Genomic DNA, 26,469 nt, shown 5'->3' with positions numbered 1-26,469 from the left:
AAGGCCTCATGGAATCATGAAGAAACCACTAAGACACTTCACAGCCTCATGGACCCAAGAGGCCATTGTGACACTGTGGGGCACCATGGAACCAAGGGGCCATTGTGACACTGAGTGGACTCATGGGATCATGGAGACCTTTGTGAAACTATGAGGCCCCATGGAATAAGCAAAGCATTGTGACACTGTGAGGCCTCATGAAACCAGTGAGACCATTGAGACCCTGGAGGTCCCCACAGAACCAAGAGGACCATGGTGATACTGTGGGGCCTGGTGAAACCAAGAGGCCTTTGTGACACTGCAGGCCTGCATGGACCATAGGTCCATCGTGACATTGCAGGGCTTCGTGTCGTCAGTGTTCCATTGTGACACTGGAGAGCCAAAGGAGACCATTGTGACACTGCGGGGCTGCATGGAACCAAAGGTCTATTGTGATACAGAGGGGCCTCTTGTCATCAATGGTCCATTGTGACACTGTGGAGCCAAAGGAGACCATTGTGACACTGCAAACACCCAGGATCCAAAGGTCCATGGTGAAATTGCAGGACTCATGGAATAGAGGAGTCACATTACATTGTGGGACTTGTGGAACCATGGAGACCATTGTGACACTGCAAGGGCACATGGAATCAGTGGGACTATTGTGACACTGCAAGGCCTTCTGGAACCTAGGGGCCATTGTGACATTGTGGGACTCCAATGAACTAAGGGTCCATTGGATCCAACTGCAGATCTTCCTGTAATCAACAAGTCCTTGTGACACTATGCGACACCATAAAACCAAGGGAACAAAGAACAGATCTGTCTGGTTTGGCCTCCCAGGAGCCACATGACTGGTCCAACTGACCTTGACATATTTAGGATCTCATCTGCTATTGAAACAATGGGGCTCCATGTTTTCCTTCCTATGGAAAAGATCTGTTCTTCTCCTCCAGGCATGCTTGGCTGTTGTGGTGTGCTGTATTATCACATTTTGGCCTTCCAGGTCACTTTCCCAGGTGTGCCTATACCTCTCTCCCTTCCCCCTTACCCCCATGCTGAGTGAGTCCTGTCACTCAGACTTAACATTCCAGCAAGGCGTCGTGTGGTTGGTCAAGTTCAAAGGATGCCACTCAGGCCCAGGGGTCATTGGCCTGTCTGGGTGTCATCTTCCCCTGAGACCCTGCCCCTCTCACCTGGTTGGTGGCTCACCTGTACCTCCCCTCCCCCTGTCCCTGAGCTTAAAAAGGTCATGAGACCATGCGGTCTTGTTCTGTTGGAGCAGGTCCTCACGTTCAAACCTCTGTAACCATGGAATAAACCTCTGGACATTAAACCCTCCAGCAGAATCCATCTCCTTTTTCTCTTCACCATTGCCTGAAGCTATTCCTCTTGAGGTAAACGGGGTCCTAACAAGCCTGGACTTGTTCAGTGCCCAGCTGCAACCACCAGCAAGGCAAGGTATCTCTGGGGTGATACACCGCAGTTGCTGCCTTTGGCCCAGCAGCGAGGGTCAGACCGGCCCAGGCACAATCTAACTGGTAATATTGGGAGCCATTTTTCCAATACTTGGCCAGAATTTGCGTTTCACCTCCAAATTTCCTTATATCCAGGGATTGTTGCCATAGGAATATTGCCAGGACAAGTCTGGCTGGCAATGGGCTCACAAGGGTCACCTCCCATCTGACCCCAAAACACTTGTCAAGTCTCTGTGCTTTCCTTCCTATGGGAAAGAACTGTCCTGCTTCTCAAGATGCCCATGGCTGAGTTTGGGTTTCCACCTCCAAAATTGCCTATATCCAAAGACTGGTCCCAGACAAAATCTGCCATTACTGACAAATCTGGCTGGCCTTGGCCCAGTGAGTCTCTCACCCACCTTCCAAACACTCGGGCTCTGTGCTTTCCTTCCTATAGAAAAGAGCTGCCCTTCTAGGGCAGGTGCCCATGGCCAGAATGGGATTTCACCTCCAGCATTGCCTGTTGTGACAGACTGGAGAAGATTTTTGGATCAAAATATGTTGTGTGTGGGGGAGGAAGGGGCAGGTCTAGCACTGCCCTGCCCTGTGACCCCAATCCCCCCAGAGCCTCTATCACAGCCCAGCAGTGTCTGCCAGTCCCTGGCACAGCACAGGCAATGCTCCACAGCCACCTCTGCAGCCCCCAGCCCAGCTCCTGAGGGACCAAATGAGCCCAAGTCCCACCTGGGGGAAGGGCCCAGGAAGACCAAGGGGTATTGAAGGCTGACCACAAGGAAAGCACACGTCTTGACCCTACCTCCTCTTAGAATTTCTGTTTATTTTAACACCATTGGAACCCAGGAGTTGGTAGCTCTGTGTGTGCTTCTATGTATCTGTTTTGTCTTTCTCTCTTTCTGTGTCTTCTTCTAATTTTGTTCTCTTGTAAATTTTAATTGACATAAACAAGAACAGGATTACAATTTGTGGAATTGGATGAGCCAAGGTATTGCTTTGAGAAGTGTTTCTGTTGATTGTTTGTCGTACTGAACATTTTGCAAAAATTTTCTTGATTTTCCAGATTGCCAGTAAAGGCTGGTTTATTGTTTTGAGTTCCTGAGAATCTCTTGTTGGTATTTCTCCAGTGCGTCCAACTCAGAGTACACAAACAACAGTAATTCCTTTTAAATGTCTCCTTGAGAGAGTTGTTTGGGGGATGGCAGTCAGTCAGGGCTTGTCTGTCCTGCTTGGCCCAGCCCAGGCAGGGCTTTCCCAGCCACATTCCACACTCCATTGCCCAGCTGGAGCCGCTGGTGCCTCTGAGTTGTGCTGTCCCAGCCCCAGAGACGCTCTCCTTGTCTGCCCATTCCCCCACGGTCTCTGGGCAGGGATGGCCTCAGTGGGGGCTGCTGACATCCTCAGCAACTTGGAGACTGCTGCTGAATTTTCCTGCTCCAGAGGCTTGTTCAGCCTTCAGCTCTTGAGTGCAGGAATTCAGTTTCCCAGGTCTCATTAACATTCAGAACACCTTAACAAGCCAAGCCATTGGGAATATTTTGATTAAAGTTACAAAATATTTTGTAGTTAAGTAGCTCTCAGTCGTGTATTCAAAGTGAATACATGATATTTGAAAAGACAGAGAGAAAATATTTTTTTAGGACAAGTTTAGTTTAATTTCCTGTTGATTTATTGATATGTGCAGTCTCCAATTGACACTGAATCCAAGAACCTCCTCATGTAATTTGAATAGATATGAAAATCAAGACCCTTTATCACTGACAATCAATCAGACTCTGTCCCTACCCCTACCCCACCATTTCCCCCATCCAAGACCTGGCACTCAGAGCAACCTTGTGTAAATCTGAGCTCCCTCCAGCCCAGGCTGCACCTGCGACTTTCAGCTCCTTGGCTCCAACTCCCACCTGCTTTCCTTGCAGAAGGAGCTGCCCAAGACACAGAGGGATGTTCATTTCTTGTCAGCCAACAAAGCCAAGGGAAGGCACGGCTCCATCAAATGCAAAAGTGATTCCTCTGGTGGATATTAAATCTACTTTCCACAGCAGACAGTCTCAGAGCAAAGGAAACACCTTCTGTGCCCAGCATAGATGCCAAGGTCCCCCAAAACCTTCCTGCCCCAATTCTTCCCCGAATTGCTCTTTGCACACACAAGTCACAGGCTGAAGTCAGGAGCTCCCTCCATGCCCAGAGGGAGAAAAGAGAGAAAGGGGATGAAGAGCTCTCCGGTGCAGAGCCAAGGTCCAAGTGCCCCTGCAGTGGGAGCCACAACTCATCAGGTTTGTGTCCTTTGGGCTCAGGGCCTGGTGACTCTCAGAGGCACAGAAAGGTTTTGTGCCAACAAACACAAGTCAAACATTTGAACAGTTTAAAATCCATTACAGCTCTTCCCTCAGCTCTCTGGGATGTCCCAGCAGCATCTGACATGTCCCCAGTCTTCACTGCTCCAGTCTGAAACAGGGCCCAGCATGGTGCCGGCATCATCAGAGAGCCGAGGTGTGTGCTGGAATTCAATGCCTTCCCTACCCTGCAGCAGCCCTGCATTTCCCTCCTGCAGCCTTGGTCTCCAGCACAGCCATGGAGGCTCTTTAGGCTCAGGACTGTTGCTGCAGCCCCCAGGGGCAGCTGAGCTCTGCCTTTGGCACAGTCAGGCCTGGCCAGCGCAGGCCATGCTCAGCAATTGCTTGTGTGTACCTGGCCTTGCTGTCAGCCCTGGCAGCGGCTGCGTGGCCCCTTTGTGGCCCTGTACTGGCCCAGCCATGGTGGCCCAGCCCCTGTGCAGGCCCAGCCCAGGCCAGGAGCATTGGGGCTGGGAACGGCCCCTGTGCCGTGGTGCCCACAGCAGCCTTGGGGCTCTGTGCCCCATGGTCTCCCTTCTGGGCAGCCTCTGCCAGCTCCTGCAGAGCCCGTGGCACCTGTGGGGCTGCACAGACAGCCCTGCCCCGGGCTCTGCCGACCTCTGGGCCAGCAGAGAGGCAGCCAGGGCTGGCCATGGCCGGGAACAGGCCCTGAGCCCCGCAGGAGGATGGAGCTGGGCCGCAGCCAAACTCAGCCCAGGCCAAAGCTGGGCTCAGCAGCCAGGGCTGCTAAGGCCTGGGCACAGAGGCTGGCACTGACAAATGTCCTGGGCCCCCTCCCTGCTCTGTCCATGCCACCCTGGGCACAGAGCAGCCTCCTCTCTGGGCCACTTGCCTGTTTGCATAGGCGCTGGCCCTGCCCCAAGGCCTGGCCTGAGTCCTGCCCCTGCACGCTCATCCAGGCTGAGGGTTTCTGGGCCAGGCTGTCTGAGCCCAGCCCAGCTCCCTGCAAGCTCTGCCAGCTGCCCTGAGCTCTGGGCAGCACAAAGGGCCTCTCCCCAGCCCAGTCCAGCTGGCTCTGGCCCCACAGCTCTGCTCAGGCCAGGCTGCTCTGGCCACTGGCCCCATGGCCTCAGCCCCTGGCAAGGGCACAGCAGCAGCTGCAGCTGCCACAGGACTCAGCCCCAGCCATGGGGGAAGGCGCTGGGCCAAGGCCAAAGGAGGCTCCCGGGCTGCCCTGCTCCCCTCTGCTTGAGGTGCTGAGAGCTCTGCAGCCCCTGCTGCCATCCCATCTGCCCAGGGCAGCACAAGAGCCCCGGCCTTGGGGCCCTCAAGAGCTGCTCCTGCTCCAGGCCCAGGGCCCATGCCAAAGCTGGGGCAGCCACAAAGCTGTGCCCATTTCTGTTCATTGCTGCTCGGATGGGGATGGATCCTCCGCCACTTGGAGTTTGGTAACGAATTTTCTTACTCCAGAGGCCTCTTCTCTCTAGAGATGTTCTGTTCAGGAATTCAATAGGAAAAGCTCATAAACATTTGTTCAAATCTCCCAAAAAAGAAAATTCTCTGAAAATAATGCAATATATTTATTCTTCTATTAATTAGAGAGATTACAAAAGTGTATTCAAAGTGAATATACTATACTGAAAACAATGCAGAGAGAACTGTTTTGTCCTGTTTTCTTTTCCTGTTTATTGCTTGGTATCAGCAATCCACAGTTGATATTGGCCCCCAGTTCCTTCTAATGCAGTCTGACTAGATATGAAAATCAAGACCCTTCATGGCTGCCAATCAATAACAATTTGTCCCCACCCCCTCCCCACTGTTATGAACAAAAATTTGGTTAATATTTTTTTTGTGAGAAAAAGTTACCTCTACTGCTGGGCTGCTGCCTTTGTTATTGTAATCACGGGTCGTTGTCGTTAATGGTTGTTTTTGTATTAGTAAAAGCCCTGGCTGGGGCGAGGTGATGGCCCTTCTCCTGGGTGGGGACCTTGCCCGAAGCTAAGTTTTACCTTTCTCAGAATAGGGAAGACACCTGAGAAGGTGGGGGGGGTTATGCAAAGTGACTCGCAAGACCAGAATGCTTTGTGGGACCCCCATCTCCAAACTCATGGAGAAACCCCAAAAACAACAAGCCACCTAAGAGTTGAGAGACTGGAGTGATGTCTGGACGTGAGGAGCCGAGTGCTGAGCCTGCAGAGACGCGGAACACCTTTGGACCCTCTCGCCCTGACCAAGGGAGTTGACCCCGGCGGTGAGACCAGGCTGACTGAGTGGGAGGGGCACCATCTGACAGGGATCAGGAGGCCCTAAAGGCTCCCAAGAGGATCTGATCCCCAGCTCTGCCCCTGGTGGACAGAGCTGTGCATATCCTCCTCCTCTGAGCCGCTTTGGGAGAGACGACGACGGACGCTGCAGACCCGTCGAGCCGCCCAATCCTGAGCTGATCACTTTTAATAAAGGCATTAAAAAGGAGGAGAAGAAGTCTCCTGGCCCTTTGTTTATTTCAGAGATCACCCAAATTAACGCAAAATTAACCCAAAATACACTAAAATTAACCCAAAAATCCCACAAATCACCCCACAATCACCCAAATTAACCCCAAATCACCAAAATTTACCTAAAAATACCCCAAATTAACCCACAATTAGCTCACAATTTATCCCAAGTCACGAAAATTAACCCAAAAATCTCCCTGAAATCACCCAAATTGACCCCAAATCAGCCAAAATTAACTCTGAAATCCCCCCAAATTCACCCAAAGATCACCAAAATTCACCCAAAATACACCAAAATTAACCCTGAAACCCCCCCCAATTAACCCAAAATTAAACCAAAAAGCACCAAAATTAACCCAAAAATTACCCAAATTAACCCCAAATGCACCAAAGTTCATCCCAAAATCCCCCCACAATCACGCAAATTCACCTCAAATCACCAAAATGTCCCTAAAAATCCCCCAAATTGACCCAAAATCACCCAAATTAACCCAAAAATCAGCAGTCAACCAAAATACCCCAAAAATGTCTCCCAAGTCACCCAAAATATCCCAAAATCACCAAAATTACCCAAAGTTCCCCATTTACCCCAAAATTCCCCTTTTCCCCCTAAATTACAAAAAAAGCCCAAAACCCAAAATCACCCCCAAATCCCCAATCCCAAATCCAAATTCCCAAAATCCCCCAAAATGCCCAAACCCCAAAAACCCCAAATCCCAAAAATCCCAAAATTCCCCAAACTCCCCCAAAATCCCCAAGCCCCAAACATTCCAAAAACCTCAAAACCCCCCAAAATCTCCAAAATTTCCCATTTTACCCCCTCAAAAACCCCAAATACCAAAACCCCAAAAAACTTCAAAAACCTCAAAATTCCCCAAATCCCCCAAAGTGCCCCAAACACCCAAATCCCCCAATCCCCCAAAATACCCCAAATCCCCAATACCCCAATTTCAGCCCAAAATTCCCCATTTTACCCCCAAAAATCCCGAAGTCTCCAAAACCCCAACATGTCCCCAAATCCCCCCAAAACCCCAAATCCTCCAAGTCCCCCGAAATCCCCAAATCCCCCAAAAACCTCCAAATCCCAAAAATTCTCCCCCCAAATCTCCCAAAAACCCAAATCCCAAATACCCCAAAACCCCAAACCCCCCAAACCCCAAATCCCCAAAATCCCCAAAATTCCCCAGATCCCTCCCAAAATCACAAACCCCAAAATCTACAAAACACCCAAATCTTAAATCCTAAAAATCCCAAAAGCCCAAAAACCCCCCATACCCCCAAAATTCCCCAAAATCTTAAACCCTTAAAAACGCCAAAAAATAAATCCCAAAAACCCCAAAATCCCCAAAACTGCCAAAACTCCCCAAAACCCCAAAATCCCCTCAAATACTCCCCCAAAACCCCCATTTTATGCCCCCAAAACCCCAAATCCCAAACATCCCAAAATCTCAAACCCCAAAATCCTCAAACCCCAAATCCTAAATCCCCAAAACCTCAAACTCCCCCAAATCCCAAATCCCCCAAACTCTAAACCCCAAAAACCCCAAATCAGAAACCCCAAAAAAACCCCAAACCCCAAAATCCCCAAAAAACCCCCAAAATCCCAAATCCAAAATGTCCAAAATCTCGAATCCTCAAAATCCCAAATCCCAAACACCCAAAATCCCAAAATCCCCCAAATCCCAAAACTCCCCAAAAAACTCCAAGGCCCAAAACCACTAAAAAAAACCCCAAAACCTCAAACCTCAAATCCCCCAAAATCCCCCAAATTCCCAAACCCCAAATCCCTCAAAATCCCAAATCCCCCACCCCCAAAATCCCAAACACCCAAAATTGCCCCAAATCCCCAAAAGTTCCGATTTTATCCCCCAAAACCCCAAAATTCTCAAATCTCAAACCCCCAAAATTTCCCCATTTTACCCCCCAAAACCCCATAAAAACCCCGAAAAACCCCATAAAACCGCCAAAAATCCCAAAAACCCGAAATCCCAAACCCCAAAACTCCCCATTTTATCCCCAAAAACCACATAAAAACCCCCAAAAACCCCAAAATTTCCCCCAAAATTCCCGCACTCACCACTCGGCGCCTCCCCCTCCACAGCTGCTGCCGGAGCTGCTCCAGGGCCGAGTTTGGGCTCAAATCCGGGGATTTTGGGGGCAGATTTGGGCATTTAGGATCCAAATTTTGGGGTTTTGGGGCCAGATTTGGGCATTTAGGATCCAAATTTTGGGGTTTTAGAGCCGATTTTGGAGCTGATTTTGAGGCCAAATCTGAGGATTTTGGGTCCAAATTTTGGGATTTTGGGGCTGAATTTTGTGGATTTTGAGGTTTTGGGGCCGAATTTTGGGGTTCCTGGGGTGGATTTTGGGGATTTTGGAGCTCCTGCTGGAGCTGGGTCAGCGCCCGGCCCAGGGAGGCCCGGTAGGCCAAGAGCCCCTCCCGGAGCAGGAACAGCCTGGGGAGGAAATGGGGGTGAGAAATGGGGAAATTGGGAAAATGGAGAGCTGAATTTGGGGCTGAATTTGAGGATTTGGGGGCTGAATTGGGGCATTTTAGAGCAAATTTTCGGGATTTTATGGACAATTATGGGGCCAAATTTGGGAATTTTAGGGCCAATTTGGAGCGGAATTTTGGTGGTTTCGGGCAAAATTTTGGGGTTTTTTTCTGGGGGTTTGGAGCCAAACTTGGGGATCTGGGGACTAAATTTGGAGCATATTTTGGGATTTTAGAGCAGATTTTGGGGATTTTGGGGCCGATTGTGGGATTTTAGAGCCAATTTTGGGGCTGGTTTGGGGGCTGGATTTTGGATTTTGGGGTGAAATATTGGAGATTTTGGGGTGGAATATTGGGAGTTTCGTACCAATTTTGGGGCTGATTTTAGGGCAAACCTGGAGAATTTGGGCCAAATTTCGGCGATTTTGGACCAGATTTTGGGGCCAAATTTTGGCGATTTTGGGGCCAAATTTGGGGATTTGAGAGCCAATTTTGGAGTCAAATTTGGGGCCAAACTTGGGGATTTTGGGGCCGAATTTTGGGGTGATTTTGGGCGATTTTGGGGCCCAGGGAGCCCCAGAAGGCCGAGAGCCCACCCAGAGCAGGAACAGCCTTGGGGGGGGGAGCGCAGGGAAATTTGGGGTGAGAAATGGGGAAATTGAGAAAATGGGGAAAAAAATGGGGAAAAATAGGGAGGGTAAAGGGGGATTTTGGGAGGAAAATAGGTAGAAAAATGGGAATAAAATGGGATTTTGGAGGGAAAAATGGGAATAGAAATAGGGATTTGGGGGGATAAAATTCGGGAAACAGGAGAAGAAAAAAGGAGATTTTGAGGTGAAAAATGGGGATTTTGGGGAAAAGGCAATAAAAATTGGGGATTTTGGGTACATTAGGACAAATTTAGGATAATTTTGGGTATTTTAGGACCAATTTCAGGGAGTTTGGGGTGGATTTGGGAATTTTTTGGTACATTTTGGGCTAGATTTCAGACATTTGGGGATAATTTGAAGTATTTTAGGATGGATTTGGGATATTTTAGGGATATTTCAGGGGATTTCGGTCTCACCTGGTGACTCCATCGTTGCCCATCCCCCGCTGCAGGTGTGTCCCAGGGGATTTTTGGGAGCATTTGGGATTTTTGGGGTATTTTGGGCCGGATTTCAGGGATTTTGGGATATTTGAGGGTAATTTAGAATATTTTAGGATAATTGAGAATATTTTAGGGATAATTCAGGACATTTTGGTGTTACCTGGTGACTCCATCGGTGCCCATCCCCCGCTCCAGGTGCGTCCGCAGCTGCCCCCTCAGGTGGGACAGGTAGGACAGGAGGGGGGGCAGTGCCCCCCACACCTCCCCCACGGCCCCCCAGCACTCCTGGGGACCTCAAAAGCACATCAGGGACCCCAAAATGGCCTGGAGACCCCAAAATCCCAAAAATCCACCCCAGAAATGAGCTCAGAAACACCCAAAAGCCCCAAATCCACCCCAAAAACGATCCTGGGATCCTGAAAATGGACTCGGAAACCCCAAAACCCCACCCAAAACCCCAAACTACCCCAAAACCAGCTAAGAAACCCCAAAAATGGACTCAGGGAGCCCAAAAATCCCAAAATCTGCCCCAAAACCCCCCAGTACCCCAAAATTCACCCAAAAAATCCCAAATCCACCCCAAAAACACCTCAGGAACACAAAAGAATGGATTCAGGGACCCCAAAAACTCCAAATTCACCCCAAAACCCCAAATCCTGACCCCAAAATTGCCAAAATCCCCCCAAAAATCCCAAATCCCCCTTAAAAATCAAAATCCCAACCCTAAAAGTTCCCAAAATCCCTCAAGTCCCCAAGAAAGTCCCCAAAATGTAAATTTCTGACCCAAGAAATCCCCCAAACCCCCAAATCCCCCCCAAAATCCCCCAATTTCAAAAACTTGACCCCCAAATCCCCCAAATCTGAAGTTTTGACCCCCAAGAAGCCCCAAAATCCCCAATTTTGACCCCAACCCCATTCCCCTCCCCCCTCACCTGCAAGAGGCACTTCAGGGTGGGCGGGGCCTCGGCTGAGTGGGCGGGGCCATGCAGGAGAGCTCTGTGATTGACAGGTTTGAGGCCACACCCCCAACAGCAACAGAAATCCCCTCAGGGACCCCAAAATGTCCTAAAAACCCCCAAAATTCCCTCCCACCCCATTAAGCCCCACCTTAGGCCACACCCATTCCTTTGGCCACAATCACCCCATTATGCCCCACCCACCCCTTTAAGCCCCACCCATTGCTTTTGGCCACACCACACCCATTTAGGCCACACTGACCCCTTTAAGTCCCACCCACTACTTTAAGCCCCACCCAATCCCTTTCAGCCCAATACACCCCCTTAGGCCACACCCACCCCCTTAAGGCCGGCCCATCCCTTTAAGCCACACCCACTTCTTTAAGCTCCACTCACCCACTTAGGCCCCACCCACCCTTTTAAACTCCACCCATCCCTTTAAGCCCCACTCACCCCTTTAGGCCACACCCACCCCTTTGGCCCCACCCACCCACTCAAACCCCATCCACGCCTTCAGCTGCCCCATCCCTTAGAGCCCCACCCACCCCTTGAAGCCTCACCCATCGCTTTAAGCCACACCCCACCCATTTAAACCACACCCCTCTGTGTAAGCCCCACCCAACATTTAGCCCACCCAATCCCTTCAAGACCCACCCACACTTAAAGCTCCACCCACTCCTTTCAGCTCCAATCATCCCCTTAAGCCCCACCCTTCCTTTAGGCCCCACCCACCTTTTTAAGACCCACCTATTCCTTTAAGCCCCACCCACCTCTAGTCCCCACCCACCTCTAGTCCCCACCCACCCTCTAAGTCCCAAACATCTCTTTAAGCCCCACCCACATCTCTAAGCCACACCCATACCCTTTAAACCATACCCTCCCCTTAAACCCTGCCCACCCTTTTTAAGCCCCACCCACCCCTCTAAGCCCCACCTACATCCTAAAGGTCAACCCACCCCTTTAATCCCCACCTCCCTATTAGCCCCACCCACCCATCAAGCCCTGCCCACCCTTTAAGCCCCCACCCCATCCCTTTAAGCCCCACCCACCCATTTAGGTCACATCCCTCTAATCCCCACCCAACATTTAGCCACCTAATCCCTTTAAGCCCCACCCACCCACTTAAGCTCCACCTACATCTTTAAGCTCGACACATGCCCTTAAGCTCCACCCTCCCATTTTATGCCCCACCCTTCCTTTAGGCCCACCCACCTTTTAAAGCCCCACCCACCATTTTAAGCCACACCCATTCATTTTGGCCCCAGCCACCCCTTTAAACCCTGACTACTCCTTTAAGCCCCACCCACCATTTAAGCCCCACCCTGTCCCCTTAAGCCCACCCTACCATTTAAGCCCCACCCACCACTTTAAGCCACACCCACCCCATTAAGCCACACCTATTCTCATTAAGCGACACCCACCCCATTAAGCCACACCCACCTTTTAAATCCCCCCACACCTCTTTAGGACCCACCCATTCTTTTAAGCCCCACCTACCACCCTTTAAGCCACACCCATTCTTTTAAGCCTCACCCACTCCTTAAAGCCACACCTATTCCCTTTGAGCCACACCCACCTCTTTAAGCCCCACCCATCCTTTAGGCCCCACCCACCCATCCCTTTAAGCTCCATCCACTTATGGCAAACCCACCCACTACTTTAAGCCCACCCCATCCCTTTAAGCTCCACTCACAATTTAAGCCCCACCCACTCATTGAAGCCCCGCCCACCATTAAATCCAGCTAATCCCTTGGAGCTCCACCCACCCTTTTAAGCCACCCCCACCGTCTTAAGCCCCACACACTCTCTTACCCTCTTAAGCCCCACCCACCTTTTGAGCCCCCCTCACATATTAAAGCCCCCCCCACCCTCTTAGGCCACACCCACACTTTAAGCCCCACCCATCTCTTTAAGCCACACCTACCCCTTTAAGCCCCTCCCATTCTTTTGGCCACTTCCTCCCCTTTAAGCCCCACCCACTTTTTCAGGCCCCACCCACCTTGTGCTCTGATTGGCCAGGACCTCCAGCGCCCAAAGCACCGCCTCTGGGCTGTGGCCAATCAGTACAGCCTAGGGGCACCACGTGTCAGAGCAGAGGGCGTGGCCTGAGCAGAGCCACGCCCCCTCCCCAGCCAGCCACGCCCACCTCAGCCTGTTCCGAACAATCCGGAGCCTTCTGAGCCTTCCTGGGGTGATTGGCAGCTCTGGGGTTCATTAATTAATTGATTAATTGAGGGGTTAATTAGGGGTTAAGGACGAAGGGGTGTGGCTTACCTGTGTGGGCGTGGCCTGTGGAGCTCCGCCTCCCTGGCCTTGCACAGGGCCTTGATTGACACCTGTAGAGGGGGAGGGGTTGGGGGAATTTGGGGATTTTGGGGGGTTCCTGGGCTGATTTTGCAGTCCCTGAATGGTCTTCAGGCCCCGCCCACCATGTCAGGCCCCGCCCACTCACCAGCACTTCCGGCTCCGCCCCTGCAGCCAAGATGGCCGACAGCTCCGCCCAGGATTGGCCTGGCCTGAGGGGAACCAAAAGTCTTTTAAAATACCCAAAATCTCCAAAAACTGCCCCAAAATCCCCCAAATTTACCCATAATCCACTCAGGAACCCCAAAAATCTCATCAAGAACCCCAAAGTCTCCTCAAAATCAACCAAAATCCCTCAAAATTTCTTCAAAATCCCCCCAAATCCTGTTAGGAACACAAAATCCCCCCAAAATCTCTCAAGTCCCCTCAAAATCCCTCAGGGACCCCCAAATCTCCCCAAAAAATCCCCCAAAATCCACTCAAGGACCCCAGTATTTCCCTTATAATCCCCCAAATCCCTCAGGAACTCCAAAATCTCATTAAATTCTCCCAAAATCCCCGAAAAATCCCCTCAGAAACCCCAAAATTCCCTTAAAATGCCTTAAATTCCCTCAGGGACTCCAGAATCTCCTCAAAATCCCCTCAGGGATCACCAAATACCCTCAAAATCACTCAGGGACCCCAAAATCTCCTCAAAATTCCCTTAAAATGCCCCCAAACCCAAAAATTCCCACCAGAGACCCCAAAATTTCCTAGAGTTCCATTACAATCTCCTCAGATTCCCCCAAAATCTGATCTAAGTTGCCCAAATCCCCACAAAATCCCCTCAGGAAGCCAAAATTTTCTCAAAATCCCTGAAGGAACCCCAAAATGTCCTCAAAACCTCCCCAAAATCCCTCAAAATTCCCCAAAATCCCCTCAAATTCCCCAAAATATCGAAATCTCCTTTAAATTCCCCTCAGAGACCCAAAATTTCCTCAAATTCCCCCAAAATACCCTCAAAACCCCCAATAATCTCATCAAATTGCCCCAAAATCCCTTCACAGACCACAAGATCCCCCCAAAAATCCCCTCAGAGACCCAAAATCTCCTCAAATTCCCCCCAAATCTCCTCAAATTCCCCCCAGGAACCAGAAATTCCCTTAAAATGCCCCAAATTCCCTCATGGACCCCAAAATGTCTTCAAAATTCCCTTGAAATGCCCCAAAATCTGAAAATTCCCACCAGAGACCACAAAATTTCCTCGAGTTCCATTAAAATCCCCTCAAAATCCCCCCAAATTGATCAAATTTGCCCCAAAATCTCCTCAAAATTGCCCAAGTCTCCTGGAAATCCTCTCAGGAACCCAAAATCTCCTCAAATTCCCCCAAAATATCCTCAAATACCCCCAAAATCTCATCAAAATCCCTCAGTGACCCCAAAGTTCCCTTAAAATGCCCCAAAATCCCCTCAGGAACTCCAAAATTCTCTCAAAATCTCCCAAAATCTCCTCAAATTCCCCCCAAAATTCCCCTCAGGCACCACAAACCTCCTCAGAATTCCCTTAAAATCCACCAAAATCTCAAAATTCTCCTGAGGGACCCCAAAAATTAACTCAGAGGCCTCAAAATCCCTCAGGGATGCCAAAATCTCCTCAAAATCCCCAAATTCACTCAAAAATCCCATCAAATTCTCCAAAATCCCCCAAAAATCCCCTCAGGAACCCAAAATCTCCTTAAATTCCCCAAAACCCCCTCAGAAAGCCCCAAAATCCCTCAGGAACCTCAAAATCTCCTCAAAACCATCAAAATCCCCTCAGAAACCCCCAAATCCACTCAAAATCCCCAAAATTCCCTCAGAAACCTCAAAATCCCTCAGGAACCTCAAAGATCCCTCAAAATCACCACAAAATGCCCCAAAATCTCCTCTGAATTCCATCAGAAATCCTAAAAATTCTTTGAAATCTGCCAAAATCCTCAGGGACACAAAATCTCCTCTAAACCCTTAAAAATCACCTCAAACTCCTTCCAATCCCCTCAAGGACCCCAAAATATTTCCAAAACCACTTTAAAATCCCCAAAAAACCTCCTCAGAGACCTCAAAACTCCCTTAAAATGCCCCAAAAATCCTCAGGGACCCCACAAATCCATCAAAATCCCACAAAATACCCCAAAATCTCCTCTAAATTACATTAGGGACCCCAAAAATCCCTTCAAAACTGCTAAAATCCCTCAGGGACCCAAATTCCCTTAAAATGCCCCCAAATCTCTCAAGACCCCCAAAATTTCTTAAATCCCCCCAAATCCTTCAAAATCCCCCAAACACCTCAAAATCTCAAAAAATCCCCTCAGGAACACAAACTTGCCTCAAAATCCCCCTAAATCCCCTCAGGAACCCAAACTTCTTCAAAAATCCCCTCATGGACCCCAAAACCTCCTCAAAACCCCTCAAAATTTCCCCAAATCCCATTAGGAACACAAAATCCCCTCAAAATCACCTCAGGGACCCCCAAAATCCCCTCAAAATTTCCAAAATCTCAAGTTCCCCCAAAATCTCCTCAGATTCCCCAGAATTCCCAAAAAGCCCCTCAGGAATCTAAAATCTCCTCAAAGTTCCCCAAAATCCCTCAAATTCCCCTCAGAGATCCCAAAATTTCCTTAAAATGCCCCAGATTCCCTCATGGTCCCCAAAGTCTCCTCAAATTCCCTTCAAATGCCCCAAAATCTCAAAATTCCCACCAGGGACCTAAATTCTCCTCAAAATCCCCAAAATCTCCTCAGGAGCCCCAATGTTGCCTCAAAATCCCTCCAAATTTTCTTAAAATCTCTCAAAATTCTCCCAGGGACCCCAAATCTCTTCAGATTCCCCCAAATTCCCTTAAAATCCCCCAAAATTCCCTTAAAATCCCCAAAATCTAGTCAGGGACCCCAAAATCCCCTAAATTCCCAAAAAATCCCCTCAAGAAACCACAAGTCTCCTCAAATTCCCCAAAATCTCCCTGAAATCCACTCAGAGGCTCAAAGTCCCCGCAAATCCCTCAGGAATTCCAAAATCTCCTCAAAACTTCATTAAATTCTCCCAAAAGTCCCCCAAAAATTCCCCAAATCCCCAAAAAATCCCCTCAGGAACCAAAAATCTCCTGAAATTCCCCCAAAATCTTCTCAAAATCCCTCAGGGACTCTGAATTTTCCTTAAAAAGCCCCAGATTCTCTGAGGGATCCCAAAATCCCATCAAATCCCACAAAAATTCCCCACAGACCCCAAAATCACCTCAGACTTCCCCTAAACTCCTTTGAACTCCCCCAAAATCTCCTCAGAAATCCCAAAATCACCTCAAAATCCACTCAGGGACCCTGAAATCTCCCATAATCCCTCAAAATTCCCTTCAAATCAGGCAAAACCCTGAAATTCCCTTCAGGGCCCCTAAAACCAACCCTGGAACACCAAAATCACTCAGAGACCACAAAATCTTCTCAGAATCCCTCAAAATCACCTCAAAACCCTCTCAGGGACCCCAAAATGTCCTCAAGATCTTAAAATTAACTCAAAATCCCCTCAGGACCCAAAATCCATCAAAATCCTCCAGATTAACCTCAAAACCCACCAAAATCTTCTCAAAATCCCACAAAATTTTCATCAAAATCCATCAGGGCCCCAAAAATCCCTTCAAAATCCTTCAAATTGTCTCAAAATCCCCTCAGGAACCCAAAATCCTCAAAAAAACGCTTCAGGGACCCCAAATTCTCCTCAAATGTCCCAAAATCTCCTCACAACCCCCGAGAGACACAAAAAATCTCTTGAAAACCCTTCAAATTCCTCCCAAGTCCCAGAGAATCCTCCAAAATCCCCTCAAAAATCACCCAAAATCCCCTGAAAGGCCCCAAAATTCAGTCAGGGACCAAAAAATCTAAAAATCCCCCAAATTCCCCCATTGCCCATTTAAGGAAACATTGCAAGGCCCCGCCCCTTCCACCCTGCCCCCTTCAGGCCCCGCCCCTTTTACCTTTTATGGATTGCCATCAGAGCCCCCTCGTGGCCGTCCCGCAGCCCAGCCGGGCCCGGCTCCGCCCCCAGCAGCTGAAGCTCCGCCCCCAGCAGCCAAAGTTCCGCCCCTCGCTGAAGCTCCGCCCACCACCGGCTCCATTGTTCCCTGAGGCCCCGCAATGTCACTGTGCTCCCCTTGGTTCCACAGGGCCCCACAGTGGGACAATGGACTCTTGGTTCCATGAGGTTCCTCAGTCCCAGTGGTCTCCTTGGATCGACAGTGTCACAGTGGCCCCATGGCTCCATGTGGCCAGGCTGTGTCACAATGGCTCACAGTTCCATGAGGCCACACAGTTTAACAAGGGACCCATGGATCCATCAGGCCGTCCTGTGTCACAATGGACTTGTGGTTCCATGAGCTCTCACACTGCCAGCAGCACTCTCCTTGGTTCTGCAGTGTCACCATGGAGCCTTTGTTCCATGAGGTTCTGCAGCAGAACACGGTCACCTTGGTTCCGTGAGGTTCTGCAGTGTCACCATGGACCCATGGTTCCACCAGGCCTTGCTGTGTCACAATGGCCCCTTGGTTCCAAGAGGTTTCTCAGGGTCACAATGGTCTCCTTGGATCCACAGTATCACAATGGACCATTGGTTCAATGTGGCCCCAATGTGCCAAAATGGATTTTGGTTCCATGGAATTCAGCTATGTCACCATGGACCCTTTGTTCCATGAGTTTGCTCAGTGTCACAGCTGACTCCTTGGTTCTCTGAGGCCCTACTGTCACCAAATCTCTGAAATATCAGAATAAGGCTACCAAACACTAATTTGCTATTTCAGAGAGAATCATTTATTCAGGCTTAAGGTTCAACATGGGATAACTCCTAACCTTATGTGGACATGGAATTCTACCAGTGTGTTGCTTATATACAGTCCCTAAATGTGAATTACAATTTACCCATTTCCATAAAATCCACCCCAAGTTCCCAGATTCAGTCCTTGTTTTCTCAGTCCCTGCACCCTTGAGCCAGATGTCTTCTTCTTCTCTTCCAACCATCCTTGCTGGGAAAGCAGCCCCTGCATGCCTTGTTCCTGTGCTGAAAGTTCACAGGCAGGGTAAACATGGAATGAACCCTTTTGGTATCAGCCTCAGGCTCTGTGTGGGCAGGCAGAGGCAGGCAGGAGGCCGAGCTGTCAGCAAAGGAAGGGCCCAGCCAGGTGGGGCAGCCGGGGGATGCCGACAGCCTGCAGGGACAGAGGTGCAGGGCAGGGACACCGTAGCACAGCCTGGGCTGCACAGGGCACAGGGATGGGCAGCAGCTGCAAGACAGCCCTGCCAGAGCCAACTTGGGCAGCACTTTGGCCATGGCTGCTGGGCCTGGGCCTGAGGCAGGAGCAGGAGACAAGTGACCCTTGCAGGCCTGGGGCCTCATTGCCTCCTTGTCCCTGCTCAGCAGCCTGGCAGGGGCCGCCCCATGCTCCTGCCCTTGCCATTGCACATCCCCACATGCCAGTGCCCATGCCGGGAAGAGCCCTGAGCAAGGAGGGAGGGACAGGATCTGCCTGGCCAGGGGCTGGGGCTCAGGCCTTGGCCCTTTGCTGTTGAAAGCGAAGGGAGACGACCCATCTTTGTTGATCAGCATCGACTCCAATTTATTGATCAAATCAGTCACCTTTTATAAAAGTGGTAATTAACTTCATGCATATTGCAAAATTCAAGCTCATGATAGGCTACAGAGAAAACTCTAACCCCTCCTTTTGTTTACAATACCTGTGGTTTTTTTATTGAAACCAAGACCAGTGTTCTCACCGTGATATGAAAAGTTCTCAAAACCTTCATATCTGTTCCCAGAGCAGCTATCAGTTCCCAGAGCAGCCACGGACAGAATGTTTACTTGTTATGAGAAGACTGAGAATCTTGTTGTTTATAAAAAATAGGCTTGAGAACCTAATTATTTACAGAATCAAGCCTGGGAACTGCTGCTTTACAGCTGCCTTTTACTTTTCCATCAGCTGTATACCTTCATGGCCTCTTTCTTTAAGCCATGTCTGAACCAGGCTCTCCACACTTTGCATTCCTCAAACACATCCAGGTTTTTTCAGCACCGAGACACCTTTGCCTTGCTTGTCCCCAGCTGGCATCACTGCCTCCAACGTTCTGCTCTACCTGGAACCTGGGGACAATTTCTCAGTTGTGTCCCTCTGTGGGACCCATTAAACCTTCAAGAAAATTTGGAGTTTAAATTTAACTTTGAGTTCTTGAGAAGTGTTTTGAAGACACTCACAAGGACTGAGTCTGATGTAAACAACAGCAAAGCCCTGAGAGGGTCATTAAAGTTTTCCTAGTCCAGTTATGGAGAAAGATTTCAAAGAGCAGTAATAAAATATACATTCTCATTTTAAAGGGTGTCTTTTATTAAATTTCTCCTTAGAGCAGAGGTGATTGCAGCATCCTGTGATTGATATTGACCCACGGTCTCTCCTCAGCAGCTCTGGCCTGCTCACAGAAGCTGTGCCTGGAGCTCTGACCCAGTGTGGACAACCTTGCTCCACATTGCCCAGCCCCATCCTGTCTGTCCTCACTTGCCTGGGCCCTGCTGTGCTTGCAGAGCTGGCTGCACCCAGCCTCAGAGGTGTTTTCCCTTTTTGTACTTTTTGCAGCAATCTCAAACTCCTGAGTTTCCCCAGTGCAAACAGGCACACTGCTCAGGTGTGTGCCAGCCCCAGGTGCCACCAAAGGCACTGCAGAGCTGCCCTGGGCCAGCTGTGAGGGTGGATCATCAGCCCAAGCTGCACTGGGCACTGCAAGGGGCTGTGGCCATGGGCACTGCACTGACCCCACTGCTGGGTTTGGCTGTCACGGCCACCGAGAGAAATGAAACTGTCCTTGGAAACACTGGGGAGGACTGGGACATACTGGGGACACTGGGAGATATTGGGACAAACTGGGGACACTGGGAATGCTGTGGGAGACACTGGGACATACTGGGAGTGACACTGGGGGATATTGGGACAACCTGCGAATACAGGGAGTGCGAAAGGGGAATCTCTGTGGACTGGGAATGGACTCTGGGGGTGCACTGAGCCAGACTGGGACATACCAGGACATACTGGGAGTAATACTGGGGGATACTGGGTCAAACTGGAGACACTGGGGCCATTGCAGGGAGGACTGGGGACACTGGGGCATCGTGTCGATGACACTGGGGGGAAGTGGGAGGGACTGGTAATCAGCTCAGGTGTATTGGGAGGGACTGGGCTGTACTGGGAGGGACTGGAGGGGCACTGGGTTTGTACTGGCTTCTACTTGGGATGAACTGCACTGTACTGGCGTTGTATTGGTCTGCACTCGGGATGAACTGGACTGTGCTGGGAGGGACTGGAGAGGTTGAATGGGCTGTTCCCGCCTCCACTGCATCCCATTTGCTGAGATTCCCGCCCATCATCGCCCGAATCCAGCATCCCATTTGCTGAGACTCCCGCCCATCATCGCCCGAATCCAATCAGCACCACAGAACGCAGACTCGGGGACGGCGCCTACGGTAGCCACAACTCCCGTCATACCCCGCGGCCCGATTGAGCCCCATTGGAGTCGGGACTGCAACTCCCGTCATGCCCCGCGCTCCACAGAACCCCGGGATCCGCCCCCCCTTTGTCCTTTAAGTATCCCCCAGACCCTCCAGGATCCCTCAGTGCCCCCTCAGCGCCCATTCGGGACACCCCAAAAGCGTCCCCGGACCCCCTGAGTTTTCCCAACCCCACAGATGCCCGGTACAGCCACTTCTGGGAATTCATCTCCTCTCCTCTCCCAGAGCCCCTCAGAACACAGTCCGGCGCCGTGCGCTGCGCCCTAAAGAGCCCGGTTAGAGCTCCCCAAGATCTCCGCAAGTGCTCCTGAACCATTTGCGTTCCCCCGAGGACCTCAAGTCGTGGCTCGGACGCAGAAGTTTCCCCAAAGAGCCTTCCTGCACCTGCAAATGCCGCGTTCGAGCCACTTTCGGGACTACGGCTCCCATCATGCTCCGCGGTGCACGTCCAGCGCTGTTTGAGCCGGGACTTCATCTCCCATCATGCACCGCGCCTCCACTGAGAGCCATTGCAACTGCGCCTCGAACTCCCGTGATGCTCGGCGGCCATGATAAACTGCAATACACCCGCGCCTTCAACTCCCATCACCCCCCGCGCCCCACAGAGCCCCGCCAGAGCCCCCCAAGGGCCCGCCCGGATCCCGAAGGGCCCCAAATTCCCCTCCCTGACCTCCAAGGGCCCCCCTGGACCCCCAAGTGCTGCCCCTGACCCCGAACTGTCCCTCGGAATCCTGAGTGCCCCTCCAAGTACCCACCCGGCTTCCCAAGTGTCCTCCAGACCCTCAAGTTCTCTCTGAATTCCCTCCCCAGACCCAAAACTGCCCCAAATGTGCCCCAGAAAGTTCTGCACAGACCCCAAATGGCCCTTTTTACCGTGTCTGTGAAAATGATTTAAAAAAAATCACAAAAGGATTTTAAATGGTACTAATTAGCATAAAGAAGGAGAAATCAATAGCCACACTGCTCAATGAATTAATGAAGGGAATTATGTTACTTAGAACCAATGACCAATAATTTTTTTGCTTGCTAAAAAGGTATGGACTTTAAAGTATAAATATTACAATTTGGTAATACAAATATAGAATAATACTATTATAAATAGGAAAAAGAATTTAAATTTTATGAATTCAGTAAATTTTCTTTTTAAGGGGAAAGGCATAATTATTTTTATGTGTTGGGATGTCAGTCTGTAAGAGATGGTCCAAAGATCCCTCATCTGCCTCACAGCTGCCGTCAAGGACGGAGATTGAAGCACTCCCCAAGGACTGAGACTGAGACCCTTCAAATTCTAACCCAGGAGTGCTGGCCTGACTGGAGTGGGATGTCTGCCATGGGAAGCGGGATGTTTCCCATAGGATTCAGTCCAGAAACAACGGGCCCTGCTCACTGCTGGCACCGGTGTGTGCTGTTCCGAACTGGACTGTCTGTACCTGTTCCAAATGGATTTATTCTCCACTGTTCCCTCCATGTGCCGTCCTCCTCCCCTCCTGGCGGTGGATTATAAAAGAGCTTTGAGTTAACCAAAGACTTTGAGACTCTCCCCGATGTGACCAGACGGATCTATTGGCACGACCACGTTTCATCTCTATGTTGGCAGCTATTCCCCCCTTCCTTTTCTCTGTCTCTCTATCCTTTATCTCCTTTCTAATCCTTGTGTTACATCTGCTGTGGGCACTCACTAAAAGGTGCATTTGTTTTGGTTAATACTGAAAGTCCCCTGCTGTGTGTCTTTGCACCCTGAGATCAGTGAAACGAATCATTGTGACCCCTCTTGTACCAGGGGATGGTGACACGGCCTGATGGGGTTGCTGCCCACAGCGTGTGAACGTGACCTTCTTGGTGGTGACTGCACTGCTTCATCTGCTCTTGCTTTCTGGTCTCCCTATCCCAGAATTACCTTTGACACCTGCTTTTCTTATATTGTGGTTCTCTGTAGTTCCTTCAATAGTCAGCCCTTCCTAAATTCACTCTTGGAATAGGGGATTATCACCTTCCCATCATATCGAGTGCATTTGAATGCACTTGAATGCATTTTGCCTGCATTCAAAATATGGTCCCTGTTTTTGATTTACTGGGGAATCCCTGTTTGTATTTTCTACCTCTGTCAAGGCTGGGATTGAAGGTACTTGAGATGATATTTCGTGTTCAGATTCAGGTGGTTTTTGTTTCTCATCAGTGACACAGCCTCACAACCATGAGTTCTGCAGCCTTTCATCTAAGGCACAGAATGGCTCCCTGTCTCTTGTTACAAGGCCTGGATGGTGCCAAGGAGACCATGGTGATACTGGGGATGCAAGGAAACCGTGGTGACACCATGGAAACTCATGGAACCATGGGCATTGTGACACAGCAGGGCTTCATGGAACCAAGGAGTCAATTGTGACACTGAACAACTTCAGGGAACCAGGAGTCTCTTGTGACACAGGGGGTACTCATGAAACCATGGAGACCATTTTGAAACTTCAAGGCCTGATGGAACCAAAGGGTCATTGTGGCACTTCTGAGCCTTGGAAGCAAAGGGACCACAGTGACACAGTGGGGCTCTGTGGAACCAAGGGGCCATTGTGACAGTGTGGAGTGTCATTGAACCACCTGTCCATGGTGACACTGCAGGGCCTGATGGAATCATGGACACCATTGTGACACTACAGGGTGTCATGGAAGCAAGGGGCCATTGTCACACTCTGGGGCCTCTTGGGATCCAAGGGCAGTTGTGATACCATGGAAATTACGGCAACTGTGGCACCATGAAACCAAGGAGACCATTGTGACCCCACAGGACCACATGGAACTAAGGATTCATGGAACAGTGCAGGACACATGGAACCGAGGGGCCATTGTGTAGCTGTAGAACCAAAAGAGCCCATTGTGACACTGTGGGCCCCCATGGATCCAAAGGTCCATTTTGACATTGCAGGGCCTCATGGAATCCTGGAGACCACTGTGAAACTTTGGGGCCTTGTTGAATTAAGTGGCCCTGCAGGGCCTGATGGAACCAATGAGACCCCATAGAACCAAGGGTCCATTGTGACCCTGTGATACCAAGGTGTCGTGGGTTGACCCAGGCCAAATGCCAGGCATCCATGTGGGCTGCTCACTCAATCCCCTCTGCAGCTGGACAAAGAAAATTTAATAAAGGGTTCATGGGTTGAGATAAGGACTGGGTGAGATCACTCATCAAGTACTGTCCTGGGAAAAACAGGCTTACTTAGAGATGTGAAATTCATTTATTACTAACAAGGTCAGAGCAGGAAAAGGGGAAATAAAATAAGTCCCTTTCCTCCCTCCTTCCAGCTCTGCCTCCTACCCCAGCAGTGCAGGGAGACAGGGAATGGGGGTTGTGGTCTCTTCATGACCCATGGCTTCTGCCCCTGCTCAGGGAGAGGAGTGGTTCCCCTGCTGCACCGTGGTCCCTCCCAAGGGAGACAGTTCTGCAGGAGCTTCTCCCATGTGAGTCCATTTCAGGGGCAACAGCCCTCTCCAAACTGCTGCAGTGTGAGTCCATGCCAGGGACAACAGTCCTTCCCAAACTGCTGCAGCATGGGTCACTCTTCCAGGGGGTGCATTCCTCCAGGGACAGGCTGCTCCAGCCTGGGAGCAGGGCCCCTCTCTCCATGGCTCTCCTGCAGGGTGCCTGGGTCTCCAGTGCCTGGAGCACCTCCTGCCCCTCCTTCTGCACTGACCTGGATGTCTGCAGAGTTGTTCTTCTCCATGGAGACCCCATGCCAGGGGTGGTTGCCATGGACACCAGCTCAGGCCTGCAGCCACAGCCCGTTGCCATGGCAACCATTGGCAGCCCCATCCCCAGGCTCATGGGATCCCAGAACCACAGAATTGGCTGAGCTGGGAGGGACCCATCAGGATCCTCCAGTCCAACTGCTGGCCCTGCACAGGACACCCCAACAATGCCAGCCTGAGCCTGGCAGCGCTGCCCAAACGCTGCTGCAGTTCCGAGAGCCCTGGAGCTGGGACCCTTCCCTGGAGAGCCTGGGCAGGGCCCCAGCAGCCTCTGGGCAAAACCTTTTCCTGACATCCAACCTGAGCCTGCCCTGACTCAGCTGCAGCCGTTCCCTCCACTCCTGTCCCTGGGCACCAGAGGGAAGAGGTTCCCACAGCACCAGCCAGGGACCCGCTCCCAAGGCTGTTGCCATGGCCAGCAGGGCTGGGACCAGCTGGGATGCTTGGTTTCCATGGGCCGGGGTTCAGGAATGGGATTCAGCAATTTCCTGCCCCCACTAAAACCACGCTGCCCTCGCTGCCCTCCCGCCTCCCATGGAAAGGACAAAAGGCAAAGATTCTGGGCTGGGATAAGAACAATTTACTGGAAACACAACGAGATAAGGAACAAACAGGAACAGCAACAATATTGATAACAGAAGGGATAAGTAAAACTATTTGCAGAGAAAACTAAAACATCAACAATTGGCTCTTCACGGCAATATATTTCCTCCTGTCTGCAAAGGACACCCTTCTCCCTGGGGTGAGAAAGAGTCTCTTTCCTGCCCCTGGCAATGACCTGAGGTAGGAGTGAATGTAATGACAGGGCCATAGCCAGACCCTCATATTCTTCCATCCCACATCATGTCATTGGCAGGGGCAGGAAAAGGGACAGGTGTCTTCCTAGCATGGATCACAGGGAACATGGATCACCAGGGCTCTTTCCAATATGGGTCCTCCAATGAGGGATGAAGCTGGAGCTGGGCATGAAGCTCTTCTGCTGTTGGGGCACTGACAGAACGTCCCTTACCGGTGCTTCCATTGGTGACTGGTCAAGTCAGAGCTCTGGGTGAAATTCTTCCCACACTGGGGACACTCGAAGGGCCTCTTCCCTGTGTGGATGCGCTGGTGCCTGATGAGGGTGAACTTATGCTTGAATCCCTTCCCACAGTCAGGGCAGCGGAAGGGCCTCCCCTCTGTGTGAATCCGCTCATGGAGACGGAGATTTGAGCTGGTCTGAAACCTCTTCCCACACGTGGGGCACTTGTAGGGCCTCTCCCCAGTGTGGATGCGCTGGTGGATGATGAGGTGGGACTTGCGCTTGAAGCCCTTCCCACACTCAGGGCAGCAGAAAGGCCTCTCCCCAGTGTGAATGAGCTGGTGCCTGAGGAGATCGGAGCTGGTCCGAAAGCTCTTCTGGCACTCGGGACACTCGTAGGGCCTCTCCCCGGTGTGGATGCGTTGGTGGGTCACAAGGGTAGACCTGTAACTGAAGCCCTTCCCACATTCCCCGCACTCGTAGGCCCATTCCCTGGTGTGGATCATCTGGTGGCTGATCAGGGTGCTGCTCTGCCTGAAGGTCTTCCCACACACTGAGCACTTGTGGGGATTCTCCCCATCATGAAGCTGCTCATGGACCACCAGCTCTGTGCTCTGGCTGAAGCTCTGTTCACCTTCCTGGCTCAGGGTGGGTCTTTCCTCCTCAGCACACCCTGGTCTGGGTTTTGAGCCCCTCTTCCTGTGGAATCTCCAGGGATTATCCTCCTCATTGAATTCCTGGGCCATGGAGCTGCTCAAAATGGCCTCCTCCTCCAGGTTCTGCCGTGGGGATTTGTCCTCCCTGGTCTCCATCCTCAGCTTCTTCTCTGGGGGAGGAAGGACAAGGAGAGGATGGGATTTGCCTCCACGCCCGAGGGAAGGGGAAGGAGATCCCCCCAATGCATCCCCGTCAGGACAGCGTTGGCAGCAGGGTTGTCCTGCAGCCGGGGGCCGTGCTGGGCTGGGAGATGGAGCAGGAGAGAGGGGGAAGCGGGCACTGACTTCCTCCTCACCTGCCTGGGTGTCCTGGGGCATCTTCCTCTTCCTTGCAGTCTCTCCCTCCATCTGGCTAAATTTTA

The 26,469-nt window shown here is 50.9% G+C and overlaps 1 protein-coding gene and 1 long non-coding RNA gene across 2 annotated transcripts in view; one reads left to right on the top strand and one right to left on the bottom strand.

Moving 5' to 3' along the window:
• Window positions 1-26,469, top strand: part of LOC134414032 (zinc finger protein 271-like) — a gene marked incomplete at both ends in the record, with an annotated part of 40,311 nt that overhangs the window by 6,853 nt on the left and 6,989 nt on the right. The window contains one exon of the mRNA XM_063148029.1: window positions 24,694-24,701. Within this exon, the coding sequence (XP_063004099.1) occupies window positions 24,694-24,701 (8 nt within the window). The remainder of the gene's footprint in view (window positions 1-24,693; window positions 24,702-26,469) is intronic.
• LOC134414038 (uncharacterized) lies at window positions 10,784-12,990 on the bottom strand. Its single transcript, XR_010026641.1, has 3 exons — window positions 12,930-12,990; window positions 12,783-12,853; window positions 10,784-10,823 (listed from the first exon to the last, which is right to left on the bottom strand). It is a non-coding gene; the product is annotated as an uncharacterized LOC134414038 (long non-coding RNA).

Source organism: Melospiza melodia, unplaced genomic scaffold (genome assembly GCF_035770615.1).
Source record: "Melospiza melodia melodia isolate bMelMel2 unplaced genomic scaffold, bMelMel2.pri scaffold_91, whole genome shotgun sequence".
Taxonomy (NCBI): Eukaryota; Metazoa; Chordata; class Aves; order Passeriformes; family Passerellidae; genus Melospiza; species Melospiza melodia.
Note: the sequence above shows the minus strand (reverse complement) of the source record. Positions and strands in the feature narration are given on the sequence as shown.